The 14,805-nt window shown below is 39.2% G+C and overlaps 1 protein-coding gene across 1 annotated transcript; it reads right to left on the reverse strand.

The window, feature by feature from the left end:
• Positions 1-1,028: 1,028 nt before the first annotated feature.
• ncbp2 (nuclear cap binding protein subunit 2) lies at positions 1,029-6,816 on the reverse strand. The gene is made up of 5 exons (XM_026148208.1): positions 6,632-6,816; positions 6,201-6,287; positions 5,408-5,502; positions 3,929-4,067; positions 1,029-1,595 (listed from the first exon to the last, which is right to left on the reverse strand). Exons 1-5 carry the CDS (start codon positions 6,704-6,706, stop codon positions 1,497-1,499), a joined length of 495 nt encoding a protein of 164 aa, XP_026003993.1. The 5' UTR covers positions 6,707-6,816; the 3' UTR covers positions 1,029-1,496.
• Positions 6,817-14,805: the final 7,989 nt, after the last annotated feature.

A 14,805-nucleotide genomic window follows, 5' to 3' on the forward strand; every position in this document is an offset into this window, starting at 1 on the left:
CGGGAACACCCCACAAGCGATGGCACTTTTGGAGACTAAGCTAGCCGTCACAATTTGGCCCTTTTCACTAACATTGTTATTTTTGTCCATTTTTTCCTGCTTCTAACACATCAGCTTTAAGATACACACACTAAAATATATATATATATATTAAAAATAAATAAATAAATATATATATATACACGTGTGTATATGTATATACGTGTATATATATATATATATATACATATATATATATATATATATACACACACACACGTGTATATATATATATATATATACATATATATATATATATATATACACACACACACGTGTATATATATATATATATATATATATATATATACACACACACACACGTGTATATATATATATATACATATATATACACACGTGTATATATATATATATATACATATATATACACACGTGTATATATACACACACGTGTATATATATACATATATATACACACACGTGTATATATATATATATATATATATATATATATATACACGTGTATATATACGTATATATATATGTGTATATATATATATATACACATATATATGTATATATATATATATATATATATATATATATATATATATATATATATATGTATATATATGTATATATATGTATATATATACGTATATATACATACATACATACATACATATATATACATACATACATACATACATACATATATATACATACATACATACATACATATATATATATATATATATATCACCACCTTTCTGCCACAGATAATAACAATGTATGTCTCTCATGTCTCCACACTGGAGAAGTAGCATACAGCAGACAGTAACACAAGTGGACACTTTACACAATTTGTATTTACAGCTTATTTCCATCAACTAGCATTTGTCAAACAGCCAAAATACAAAGAGGAAAAGGAATCAAACATTGCTACATTTTGTTCTTTAGCCGTATTTGAGAGAGATCGAAGATTTAAGCAAAGACCTGTTTAATCAAACAGACTCCACAAAATGACATGAACTTTCAAAAAAACAAGATTTTATTTTAAAAAGTATGCAGTTTTGGACATGGTTTCAAACATGGAACAGCAGACTACATCTTCAAAATTTCAGGTTGTTATTTGAACATGACACAGAAAATCAAGACGACAACTTTATCAGAGGGTTTCCAGCCTGCAGGAAAATCAATGGCATTTCTTTACACAGGATAATAAACATCACCAAATATCACATGTCAACCATGTAGACAGATGGCAGGTATATTAGTCGCAGAGGTGGGCAGAGCAAAAACCAAGCCTCCAAAACAAATAAATAACATCTGCTCACACCTGGATCCAGTGGTCCGAGCAGGACTGCTGCACAGGGCTTTCATGACAAAATTCAGATGATCTGTGGTAGCTTGCTGTGACCTTGTGGGAGAGTTAATCCGGAGCAGGACTGACAACTGGGACTCTGTAGTCCAGGCAGACTGCTGTGGACTTTATTCTAAAAACTATTGCGCACCTCTGTGGGTCGATGCTGCTGAGCCAGCTTACCATAACCGCCTCTCGCTGGATCATAATCCTGCCTGTACTCATCTCTCACCTACACAGTTACACACAGAAACACACAGAGAGGGGGGGGGGAAGGAAGAGAGTATAAATCAATCACTTGTTCAACTGAGACTAACACACTCTACCCAACCCTGTAAAATCAGCATCCAACCATTTGAGAAGCACTTCTCATCACTCCAACCTTTAACGTGACATTTGTTTAACCCTTTAAGACCTACCATAGAACCAAGTCCGCCAGAGCTTATATTATATTTTTACCTGCTGTGGAGCCATTTTTGGGAGCATTTCAAGTTGCTATACATCAATACAACCATTATAGCCCAGATTTTAATAATATGTATTCATTAAGTGCATAGTAATTACATAAATTGCAAAAAAGTGCAATAAACTACAAAAAAAAATTGAAAATCGTTTTTGTTTTTTTAACATATATTTCTAGTTGGAGAAATTTAAGAGGCTTATCCCTCAAAACTGTAAATACAAAAAAGTTGCACAAAATAGTTTCCCACCACAGGAAATTTATTTTGAGTGTCTTCATAGTTTTATTTTTGAAATACACCAATTTTTATACACTGCAGGAAAAACGAAAATAAATATTATACTGCAAATTTGCAAAAAAGCAGCATATGCATCAAAGTAAACTATTTCCAGCAGTGCAATATGAGTGCTAAGCAACCCAGAAACGACACAGAAAGTCATAAAGTCAAAGATAACTTTTAAAAAGACCAGTATAGGCTCTGAGGGCCTGATAGTAAAAAAGACTACATTTCCGCAAAAATGACGTCACTTCCGGTTTCGGGCAGGTAATGGCGGAAATGCAAAAGTTCGCGCTGACGTCTATTCCAACGTAGGAAGTGTTATGAACAGCTGATCGGACCGGCAAAGCGTGTTTCTGGAATATTATGTTTTTGTTCCTGCAAGCGCTTTTTATGCAGTTTTTGCAAAGCTTTATGTGGAAGGAAACTGTGACCTAGGACAAGCTGATGGCATAAGATGTGAGTACAACTCCTCCGGTTTCATATGCAAAAAAATTTTTTGCGCTAGCTTACGTGGTTGCAGAGCTACTGGGATTTAAAAATAGTTACGCAAAACAGAGCGTGTCCGCTCCGATCGGCTGTAAAGGGTTAATGAGCTGTTCTCAATGACCAAGACTAAACTTTTACGCTCCAACACAAACATTTTCAGGAGTCATACTGCTGGGTGTTTGTAGGAAAGGAAAATCTAAACAATAATCAGGTCCTTTGCCCAATATTTGCTGCCATGTTTACGCTCCCAGAAAGCTCGACAAAATAAAACATGATTATGTTATGTTGTGTTTGTTAACAGCATAATATACCAGCTCATTTTGCTAATGCATTACTACGGTAATGCCATCTATTTAAAGGCCATGGGTATTCATGCATAATTTATTTTCTAAGTTCTAAATATCATACTGGTGTATTAAAATGCCATGATAAAGTGTATTGATTTTTTGAATGCCATTTCAGTATGTGTCATTTTTCAAATGTCATAGTATGCTGCATTTTATGTTGTTGTCCAAAATATCTGCAGTGCAGAGATTGCTGAAGTGTTCAATGATAGACAATGATCGTCATGATGATGACAATCAGGCAAAAAGCATCAGCCAAACCTGAGCTCTCAACATAATGGAAACTACTACAATCACCAATTAAGTGTCCCTACTTTGGTGAGTTCATTTATGAATTGTATGAGTAAAATACCGTATTTTCCGGACTATAAGGCACACCGGATGATAAGGCGCATTAAACGAAACAAATCTGATATGATATGGATCTGAAAAGCAGACGCAAGCATTTCTGGACTGAAGTCTGGACAAGCGGCTTGAGGCGGCTGTTGTTTTTCGGGCTATATAAATAAAATTGAATTGAAAGTTGCTGATCTGAATGTTTAGTAACAAAGTGCACCCCAGTCAAGAGGTTTAAAAACTCTTATCTCACAATCAGTAAAAAAAAAACAAAAACAAAACATAACATTAAAAACTAAACTGAAACAATATTTTTATCAAAGTGATAAAACTGCAGGTTATGCAGGGTTCGAATCACAACAGCATGATCTATTGGAGGCTGATTTCGTTCAAATAAACAAGATGAACAACTAAGTGTTTAAATTATACCAGTGAGCTGAGCTCTAAAGCCCAGATCAGAGACGTCGACAATGTTCTTTAACATTACTTTAGTCGTGGGTTAATATCTTTTTGGATTAATTCAAATACGAGTGCAGTTACTCACAGAACTAACTTTAAGCTTTGTAGTTTGCTCCAATAAAAATAAATAAATAAACCAGCAGTCGGCATCCACAGCAGGTTGCTTCCATTTATTAAAGTACTCATATCCTAACCCTCACCTGTCCTCCTGATTTGCCACGACCAAACTGTCTTCCTTCCTTGAAGCCGGCATCCCAGTCTGTCCTGATGATGCGGTCATCCAGCCGTGTGCCATTAATGAAGCGCATGGCATGCTCTGCATCTCCACGGGTGTAGTATCTGGGACAGCATTAAGGCACAACACGTGCAATTCATGATGTTCTGGTAACTTCTGAAGGGGATTCTGAAGTAGGGGTGGGCGATAGAAACGATATACGATAGAAACGATATAAATATGGCCAACGATAGAGATTTTGACTATACCGCTCTACCGCGATAGCGCATGTTGATGATGTCATCAAGCTGTGCCTGTTTTGGTTGAAAGCATCGCAGCGGCTTCAACCATAATCATCTGCAAATTATGCCGGGCGACAGTCATAGCAAAGAGATGAAGCACTTTTAGAATATGAGGAAAGCCAAAAACTGCCCTTCCTCCACTTCCGTAACATTGATTCATTAATGTTGAATTCTCTCGCAGCTGTTCTATTCCCATGTTGTTGCAGTATATTGATAACTAACCTCGTATTGTGGATGAATAATCTCAGTTGTTCTCCTGAATGAAGTTTGGCCCATGTATAGCATCCTGCTATGCGATTGCATTTGTCCCTGACCACCAGAATCCCTCACATTAACTTTTATCGAGTGGAAAAAAAGTTGGCGTTTATCCTCCAGCTTCACTGTGCTAATGTTATGCTAACATAGCTGTGTTGCTAGCAATCACGTAGCACAACATTATATACCAGGTAGTCCAACTTCAGTAACCCTGTAAACGCCACTGCTGTTTAGTTTTCTGTCTTCATTTATGTTGGAAGTGGTAGCAGAGCTGTACGTTTTAATTAGCTTCAAAAATCTCTCAGTCAGAACATGGTATGAAATGTTTAGGTGTAAACTAGCGAGCTAACTTTCTGTTAACTTGTAACTCCGTTAAATGTAATAAATTCTGTTTTCATGGATGCCTGGATGTTAAACTTAATTGTTACACCTGGTAAAGCAGCAACGCTGATGATTTTATTAAAGATGAAAGAATTTAGATCGTTTTTAACTCTGTGTTCATTTGACTTTGGGAGCTGAAGAGGACGGAGTTTTGGACCCAGATTACTCTGCGAAGCTCCTCACTATGGCAGCCGTAATGCTCTGACAATCCATCAAGCAGTGCGGTTTACCAAAGTAGTACTAAAACATTTAACAGATTTCTGCAGCCAAAATCAGTTCGAGGTCAGTAGGTCATACATAAGGCACACTCTCGATTTTTGAGAAAATTAAAGGATTTTACGTGTGCCTTATAGTGTGGAAAATACGTTATACAGAAGAAAATAATATATCGCGATATATATCGTTACCACACGTGCTAAAATTATACCATGATATGGATTTTAGGCCATATCACCCAGCCCTATTCTGAAGGCAGTCAAATTACTGACAGTTTCTTTTAGCATGAATTAAATATTTTTGAAGGATACTCGACAAAGCAGAACCCACAAGCAGTCTTCTTGATTTTGTCCAGGCCAATGATGATACGCTTGACATCTCCACTTTTAGAAAACAGCTCATGTACCTGTTCACAGTGGCAAAAAAAGTTAGAAAACTTGAGAAAATTTAACAAAATATCTTCTGTGAATTTTCCAACTCTGGGACTTCTCTTATGATAAACTATCAGAAAAATCAACACTGAAAATATGTCTATTATGTGTTTTTTGACATATATTTTATGTGCGACACATTGACGTTCAGTTTTTTTTCCATCAAATTTTCCAACCCTTGAACACAAAGACAGCTTGAGTGCAGTACTGCTGAAAGTGTCAAGCTGCTGTGAAGCTCAAAACAGCTAAAATGCCACTTTTACATGACTTTTGTCAGGCACACAACATGGCTCACTCATCCATTCATACAAGCACTTTCCATCGCACAGTCACACACAATTGGGGAAAGCAACTTGGGGTTCAGCATCTTGCCCAAGGATACTTAGGAAAACCAACAATCTTCCAATTAGTAGATAACCTGCTCCATATAAACACTTGAAGCTTATGTGTAATGCCAGTGGTGTTTTGCTGGCATAACTATAGGACAATATTTGACTAACTATATTTGTTTTGAAGACAGATCACATGCACTGTTTTATAAATGAGTCTCCTAATGTATTAATAGCTCAGTCAGCAATTTTCAGCATCATATTGGTCTCTTTGAAGAAGAAATTCAGCAACTTTCCAATAAAGCCGAGTTATTACTTTAACTGGTGAAGGTTTTGTGTCTTACCTGCTCCTCGGTGGTGTAGAAGGAGAGGTTGCCCACATACAAAGTGTTGCTCTGCTTCAGAAGCTTCTCCTGATCATAGCGATTACCCTAAAAGCACAAGCAACGTTACAAATGTTTAAAAAAAATTGCTCTCAATAAGTTGACATTATAGCGTTCAAACGACCTGTGTTGAAGCAAGGAGTTAAGTTATAAGTTAGCCACGCTTTAGTCCCAACGAAGCATCATAAAACAACATCAGGAGTTTTTAAGGCCAGGTTAAAATACAGAGATGTGTTTTGCTGTTCTGTTTGTTCCCGAGTCACCTCCACCTCCACTACACAGCACCGCTCGCCTTTGTTGTTTGCTAACAGTTAGCTAAAAGACACATTACATTTACATTCCCGTAAATTACGATAAGTCACCGCCTTCCTAAAGACCACTTCCTCATTTACCTTAAAGTGTTGGTCTCTGTATTGGCTAATGTCAATGTAAGAATCACTGTTTAGCGCATTTAGTTTAACAGACATCGTGGAAAAAATCGCAGTGAGGCGCTTTGCTGCTCTTCAACTAGGAGCATGCCGGAAAAGCGATGATGTTGCTTCCGTTTCATGTGTCCGTCCTTTGAATAAGTCCGGGTACAGCAACTTCTATATCAGGTTAATGGCGCCGCCTGTTGGTATCACTGACTGTAGAAAACACATAACAGTGATTTGTACAGTCATCGGTTGATATTCAATCATTGCCAAAATACAGTCACTGTTACCAGCAGGCAGACTGTCTGTGACAGTTTAAAGACCTATTTGCATAAATCATAAAACCCCAAAACCTTAAAAACAGATGTTAAAAAATGTTAATTACGCATCAAAATACTATTTTGAGTCCTGTTTCTATTACACAAGTGCAAGGGCATAATCACGCATGAACTTCAACTATTTTTTTTAAATAATACTAAAAATATGTTTTTTAACGAAAGGTCACAGTACCTCAAAGTCAACAAAAATAAATAAATAAAAATAAAACAACAAACTTGGCTTTTATTCCCAAAATACAGATTTTTTTATTCATTAATATTACAGTTTTAAAAGTTTGTCGTTCGTTTTGTTTCTTGTATCCAAACTGGACACAAAAAGACTGAAAGCTTGCTACTGTTAAACTGAGTCGTAGTCACATGACTGCTGGAGCTGTGTGAGATGTGGTGCCACGCTGATGGCTACTGCACTTTTATTATTATTGGCTACTAAAGGATCAGTGCCCCTCTTTTCCTTCGTTCTTCTTCTGCTATTTTTTAAATAGTTTATTCTGTTAATATTTTACTGTTTTATATATGTTATATATGTTGAGAAAATGTGTTTGTGTGTGGGGGGGATTAATTTACTTTAATCTTATGCTTAACAAAAAGTTATTATTAATTAATGAAGCTGAGCTCTCTTAGGCAAACTAGTCTCCAGGCTCCGTAACAGACATTTAGAGCTCTTTTTTGGATGTTGGCTGCCTTTTACTTGTCTGTGAAGATGATTCAACACCACTTCAGTAATGTTGAGGCCTGGGCTCTGATGAGGTAAATACATGACAGACAGTCTTCCATTTTGGGTCTTTCTAGTTTCAATTAGAAGAGTGAAAACAAAATTTCCATTTTTGCAACAGGATGCTAGTAAGACTTTCAGAAAGCCTGCAGAACTACTGCTGAAGACCATAAAAACAATTGCAAGCCTGCTTGAAATTAAAATAGAAATAACTAGGGGTTAGCTAAAGTAGTTTTCAAGTAGTAAAAAAAACAAAAACAAATCAAAACAACAAAAGTACTAACAAACACTTTATTACATAATTCAAATTCTTACTGTTAAACCCCCCCCCCAAAAAACGTATCCTAGTCTGACACGACTCCCACGTCACACTAAATTATTTCCTGAACAAAAAAACCCCCTAAATAACAAAAACAGTGTGCAGATGTGAATAAACCCGCTTTATAAAATTAAAGAAATTAAGAAATGAGATGAAGAGACGGTACAGCGTATTGAGCCCACAGTAAAATACAGGGCATAGGTGCTGCTGTCAACTCTCACTCTAGAGCTTAGCTGGTACAAACAGCCAGTTCTTGTATCTTCTCAACTTCAATTCAATGACTCAGAGCATAAAAGCAAAGCTGGTAGAAGGAAAACAGGAGCTTTGCTGACTCTTCTCTCACATTTGCCTTTTAATCTTCATCAGAGGTCACATGGTCTCCACTCAGCAGCACCTCCTGGAACCTGGAAAAATAAAGTCAAAGCGCATATTGTTATAGTCAAAGTAGAAAAACAACAAAAAAACAACCAGTGTGTGTCAATCAAATCAGTATGTCCAAGGACATCATCCCCTTAACAGATCCTGAAGGTTTTTCATATGCAGTAGTTACATTTTGAGTTCTCCAAAGAACAAAGCATTATTATCTGTGTAGATAGTTTAGTCTGGGTTTCGGCTTTGTTGCTGGAGCAATTGGCCTTTCAATGATCGAACAATCCTCAAAGAGAGAGAAAGTGAGTAATGCGTGATGCAGACCATTCTGACAGATCTGCTGGGTCTGGCAGAGATTTAGTCATAATGTAAATATCCCTGCTCTTAACACACCTGCTAACCTAATCTACCCAAGCTCAAAAGACATGCAAACAATGCAAAAGTGAGAGACATTCTTACTTCTGTGTCAGGAAGAAGGACAAGCCGATCTTCTAAAATCTATGCACAGCTTCAAAAAGGGAGTTTGTGAATCATTTGGAATTAAGATGATTTCACTCAACTTGAATAGAACCTGAATAAGCTAATTAACACACATAGTTGTGCTTTTCATTGCTTAATTGAACACATTAAGAAATTATGGCAAAGACTGGAAAGAGTTAAAAATTAACTCTTGAATTCAATAACTTGTGAAACAAGTTAACAATCAGATATGGCCAATAAGTGCTTACGCAACACGCAGAATGCTGAGGAGAAACAGTGGAGCCTTCCTTCCTACAAAACTCCCAGGATGTGAAGATCAAAAAATCCCTTTGAAGGTCCTACCCCAGGATCTTAGCTGGATTAGTGTCAAACCTAATCAAAACCTTAATGTTGTTTCACTGTCTTCCAGTTATTCTGGTGCTAATTAACTCGTAATTTCTTCTTCAGCTCTCAGCGAAGGCGGTCGCACTTTTCTCCTCTCCTCCTCACCCTTATCTTCCCTGCTTAGCCTCTATGTCCTTGTCTTGTCTTGTGTGCATTACTTTCCCTGGAATAGCCTCCCACTGTCGTTCTCTAAAACCTAAAAGAGAATTATGGATTTGATCAACTGGTCTCTGAATGCTATTGACACCCTTTTCTCAATGAGAAATCTGGGCTCGGGAGAGCCTGAGTGCCCTGGAGGGACTTTCCCTGCCGGATACACGATGGACGGGTGGCAGAACTGGAGGATCATGTGCCTGGCGGGACTGTCAATCGAGGACGCTGAAGATATCTATCTATTCGGAACCGTGATAACAGGGTTCATGCTGATCGGAGTTGGCTTAGCCCTGGTTTATCGGAGAAATAAGAGAGCGGAAGCGGCTGTTCAAACCCCCCCAAGGCTGCCCACTGGAATCGAAATGGAACGAGGCGCAACCTCTCACAATGAACGTAATATGGTCAACATCTTGGAGACGCTTGCAGCTACTGTGAAGGCTCAAAACCATTGAGCGTATGGGGGGAAACATCAGAGAGAGGCCTGCTCAAAATGAGACCCTTGAGCGACAGTTGGAAGACATCGCGGAACGGATCACTGCAGTTGTGAGGTCTCAGAATCAAAAGAATGATAACACCATGGAACAGAAGTTTAATACCATCATGGGGAGGCTCGCGACTCTCCAACGGGATTGAGAGACCAGCGTCGGAGTGTTAAAGAGCAGCCTGAAAATTCTCCTGGGCTGCTCGCATGGAAATTAACAAAATCAACATGAACATTGCGGATCCCCATCACGGCGCCAGCTGCAGGCCCAAGGCTGGAGCCGAACAATCACTCCCTGATAACGACTGTGTTACGGCTATTCTTCCCATCCCATGCAAGGACACCTGGATTGGCTGGAGGACTGTTTACTTAGCCTGATAGGCCGAAGGACACGGTCTCAGCTGAACTATGGACACGCACACACATACACTTACACTGATAGGCACTCACTCATCCCCCCTCCCTTTCCAACGCCTTCGATGCTTGTTTCCTGCGAGGGAACACGGCGGGTCTGTGTGCCGCGCTGGAATGGTAGCGCTGTGCAGGGCGGCTGCTGTGTTCGCTTCGGATTACTCCTCACCCCCCACCCACCCCTGTGGCTTGTCATGTCTTCACAATGTTGTGCTGTGGACATTTATGTGCTTTTTTTCTGCAGAGGAGTTTTTTTGTTTCCTGTTCTCATGCTGTCCTACCATGGAAGCACAGCATGAGTAGGGGTCTCTTTTTTTCCTCTTGTACTTTCCCCACTGTGGTGTACATTTCAATGTTTTTTTCTCTGATTCTACCAATCTCCGACCTGTATCCCCATGTAATGTTTGTGCTATATGTGTAAGGTCGGGGGGGGGTCCCATTTCACTGCAGGGCAACCTGCATGTGACAAATAAAGCTTTGATTGGTATTCTTATTGCTTTGCAAGCTCCAGGTTATGGACTGCTGTCCTGACAAAATGTCTTCATGCAATTTAACTTCATTATTTCTTCAATTGTCGCAAGGTGTCATGGGCTCGAGAACGCAGTGGCAAAACATGAGACTACCACCTCCATGCTTAATACTTAGGAGCAGGTTTTCTTGGAGTGCAGTGGTTTCCTTACTGTTTTCATCCTATTTGTGCAGATGTCTGCAGGTGTTTTGCTGCTACCTCTTTTGGGATTGAAGCCTTGGGATGATCTCTGCAGTATGTCTCAAATGCAGAGGAGCAGCAGCCCTAAATTACACCTAATTTACAGACAATTTGGCTCATTGTAGACTGATGAACATTCATGTCACTGTAGTTTTTCTCGCCTTTCCCACTTCTTTTCATCACAGTAATGCTTCTAAGGTCCTGTGAAAGCTGTCGCAAACAAGGCATGTTAAATGCCAAGCAGGTTTCCTTAAGAGGTGCAGACTTTGCTTGCCTTTATTTACAGGAATGAAACCTCCTGCAGCCCACACTTCAAATTTCATGTCTTAAATCTGAACACCAAGCAAGCAATTTATTTTTTATAGCACTTTCAAAACAACTCCCACCTGAACACAAAGTGCTGTACACTTGACATGCCAGAAATGATACATTGAATAAGTTAAAAAATAAAAGATAAAGATAAAAAAAATTTTAAAAGATGATAATTAAAATGACATTTAAACTAATAAAATTCAACCACAAATAGCAAATAAATAAATAAAATAGTATAAAATGGTAATTAGAATAACATTTAAAATAAATAAAATCAGCACATTAGATTAAAACAATAAAATCAGGGTCATATGCCAAGGAGTAAAAATAGGTTTTAAGACGTGTTTTAAAAGTTGACAGTGAAGGGGCCTCTCTAATGTGCTGGGGCAGATTGTTCCAGAGATTTGGAGCAGCAATAGAGAAGGCCCTGTCCCCTCTGAGCTTTCTCTTGGACCTGAGCTTCCCTCTCTCACCCTGTTGGACAACATCTACAGCCCGTTCTCACTCCCGAGGCGTAACATGTCGACGTTTTGTCACGTCCCGCGGCGTTCCTGAGGAACGCGAAAGGAGACCTTTGGCGTTCTTATGGTACGCAGCGGGTTATGGCTGGAATCCAGTGCAATGAAGCTCCCGCGGTAATAGACGTTCCAGCCCTGTATTCCAGCCCTAAACCTAACCTTATTCCCAGCCCTAACCATAACCTTATTCCTGATCTTAACCAGGACTATAATGATGTTAAATAGCGTGTTTCTAAGCGATTTGAAGAAAAAGAGCGAACATGTGTAGATGGAGTCCAGGCGGTTCTCATATTTCCTCTTTTTTCCGAGGTCATCATTTAGGAACGTGGTGGGTAGCCGAAAACGTAATATGTTGACGATTTGTCACCTAGCGTATGTTACGCTTTGGGAGTGAGAACGTATTGTCTGTACATTCTAATTCCGTTGTTTTCATTCAAACTCTGGTCTGTACATTCTAACGGTGTGTTCACACCGAACGCGATGGACGCGAATAAAACGCCCCAAACGCCCCTAATTTGACGCGTGTACATTCGCGTCTCAACGCGTGTCCAAGAAAAATCCATCGCGCGTCAAAATATCATATTTTGACGCGCGTGAACCGGAAATGTGGGAGGAATGTGGGAGGGAGTTGTGCCAGACTGGTATCTTTGCAAGATGGCAGCTATCGAGCTAGCGCTTGAAGAGAGAGTCTCCCTTCTCTATGTACTGTGGAGAGCAGAGCAGCGGCGTAAAAGACGTCCTCGCCGTACCTGGGTCCATCAGGTCCTCCAGAGGCATGAGCAGTTTGGTGAGTTTCACCACTTGCTCCAGGAGCTGCGCCTGGATGACGGCCGATTCCAGCGCTATCACCGTCGGCCAGTTTGAGGACCTGCTTTCCCTCGTCGGTCCCAGCATCGCCCGCTTAAACACCAACTACAGACGCTCAATCCCACCTGCAGAGCGCCTGTCCGTCTGCCTGAGGTTAGTAAAACTATTTAATACGGTAGTCCTTTATTGATATCTGTGCTAATATGCTAATCCATCCAGTTATACACTGCTAACATGGATGTGCTATGCTAACAGTGAATGCTGTCGGTGTTTACTGAAAGCAAACTGTGGTACAAAGACGACTGTTTATAATATTTCTAGTGATACTCAGAAGCTCTCATCAAGTCCCGATTTAATTCGATTTATGCTGTTATCAGTGTTTGAATGATAGCATGGCTGTGGTGTCACATCAATGTATGCGCTCGGTGTTTGCTGATATCAAACTGTAGCATTAGCACCACTGAGTTAACCTTTGTAGTGATACTCACTCCTTTTTATTTAGACCTGGTTTAATTCTGGGATAGTTGAATATTTGTATATAATCCCTGCAGCTGTCAGACTCTATAGCAGGGGTCACAGCCTTTATTAAAACAGAGTTAGATAAAACTGTGAACAGTTTGGTTCATCTCTAGTTACATGGTTCTATCTTGATAAGCTGTCTTATCACAGATTAATTTCTCAAAAATATTAATGATTTAAGCAAGGAAAGGGCTACATGTCAACATACAACTCTTTATTTCTATTAATGTCTCACTTCATTCCTACCTGATTGACATGTTTAGGAATTATGAGTGATTGGCTCACTGTAGTTGTGAAAGTTGCTACCAATCAAATTATGATATGTTAAAGTTAAAACAAAACACAACTGTTTTAGATATTATCTAATATACATTTTGTAATTATCCTTATAATTACAAAATGTTTTATGTAAGATTTAAGTTTTGTGATTTATATCTGACATCACAAAAGTATTTTGGAATTTGAATAATGTATTTTGTAACTGCAGTACACATAATACTGATTTTGAACAATTTTGTCCAGGTTCCTTGTCACCGGGGACTCCTTCAGGACCATCGCGTTCAGTTTCAGAGTCGGTGTGTCCACGGTGAGCCAGATCACCCCCCAGGCAGCGACGTCCATCTGGGACTGTCTAGTGGACGACTTCATGGCTGTGCCTTCACCTGGAGACTGGCGGTCCATCACAGAGGGATTCCAGGAGCGCTGGAACTTTCCTCTGTGCTGTGCAGCTCTGGATGGGAAGCACATCCAGACAAAGGCACCCCATATATCATATAGGAGACACACACATTGATATACACTAAATATTCATTTCTTTTTTGTGGTGCCCAAATTGATGCACCTGCTTGATTTTGTTTAAACAATTATTGCACACTTTCTGTAAATCCAGTAAACTTCTTTTCACTTCTCAAAGATCACTGTGTGTGTCTCCTGTATGATATTTAACTGACATTTTTTATTGTAACAACCAACGATTTATACAGGACAATGATGGCTATTAACAAGGTTGCCCAAACTTCTGCATCCCACTGTATCAGTATATTTTGTCATTAGTATAATATGAAATAAATTCTACATGTGTCAAGTTGTGTGCCAACATTTGCTGTGTAGTAGAACTGAGACATTAGTTATTATAAACATTTATTTGAAATAATATTAAAAGTCTCAAACAGAAAAACATTAAACATAAATATATAAAATATAAGAATTTACAGAGAGACAGGAATAAAAAGGACCAGCTGCTCTCCAGAGCAGGAACAAGGCTGAGGAGGAAATGCTCCATTGGAGACTGGTGTGGCCTCTTCAGGGACTCCAGGATGGCCAGCTCCACCGCCGATGGACCGTCCTGGGACCCGTCCCTCATCTGCCTCGGAGCCGTCCTCCTCTGTGGGCCTGTAAAACAGCACAAAACACAAAGAAATGAGAAGGCTGCTACTAGATTTTAATTTCAACATTGAAAAAAGAACAAAAACAATAACAGGATATAATCAGATTGGTTGTAGATATTTAGTAAAGGTGATCACAAGGGAATCCCACCGACTAAAAAGGTATCAGTGCTTGCTGTACATATCTGTGGGTGCAGCAGCAGGAGCTCAGGGACTGGGGATGCTCTGCTGCAGAATCAGTTGGTTCTATCAATAC

This window comes from Astatotilapia calliptera, chromosome 17 (genome assembly GCF_900246225.1).
Source record: "Astatotilapia calliptera chromosome 17, fAstCal1.2, whole genome shotgun sequence".
NCBI lineage: Eukaryota > Metazoa > Chordata > Actinopteri > Cichliformes > Cichlidae > Astatotilapia > Astatotilapia calliptera.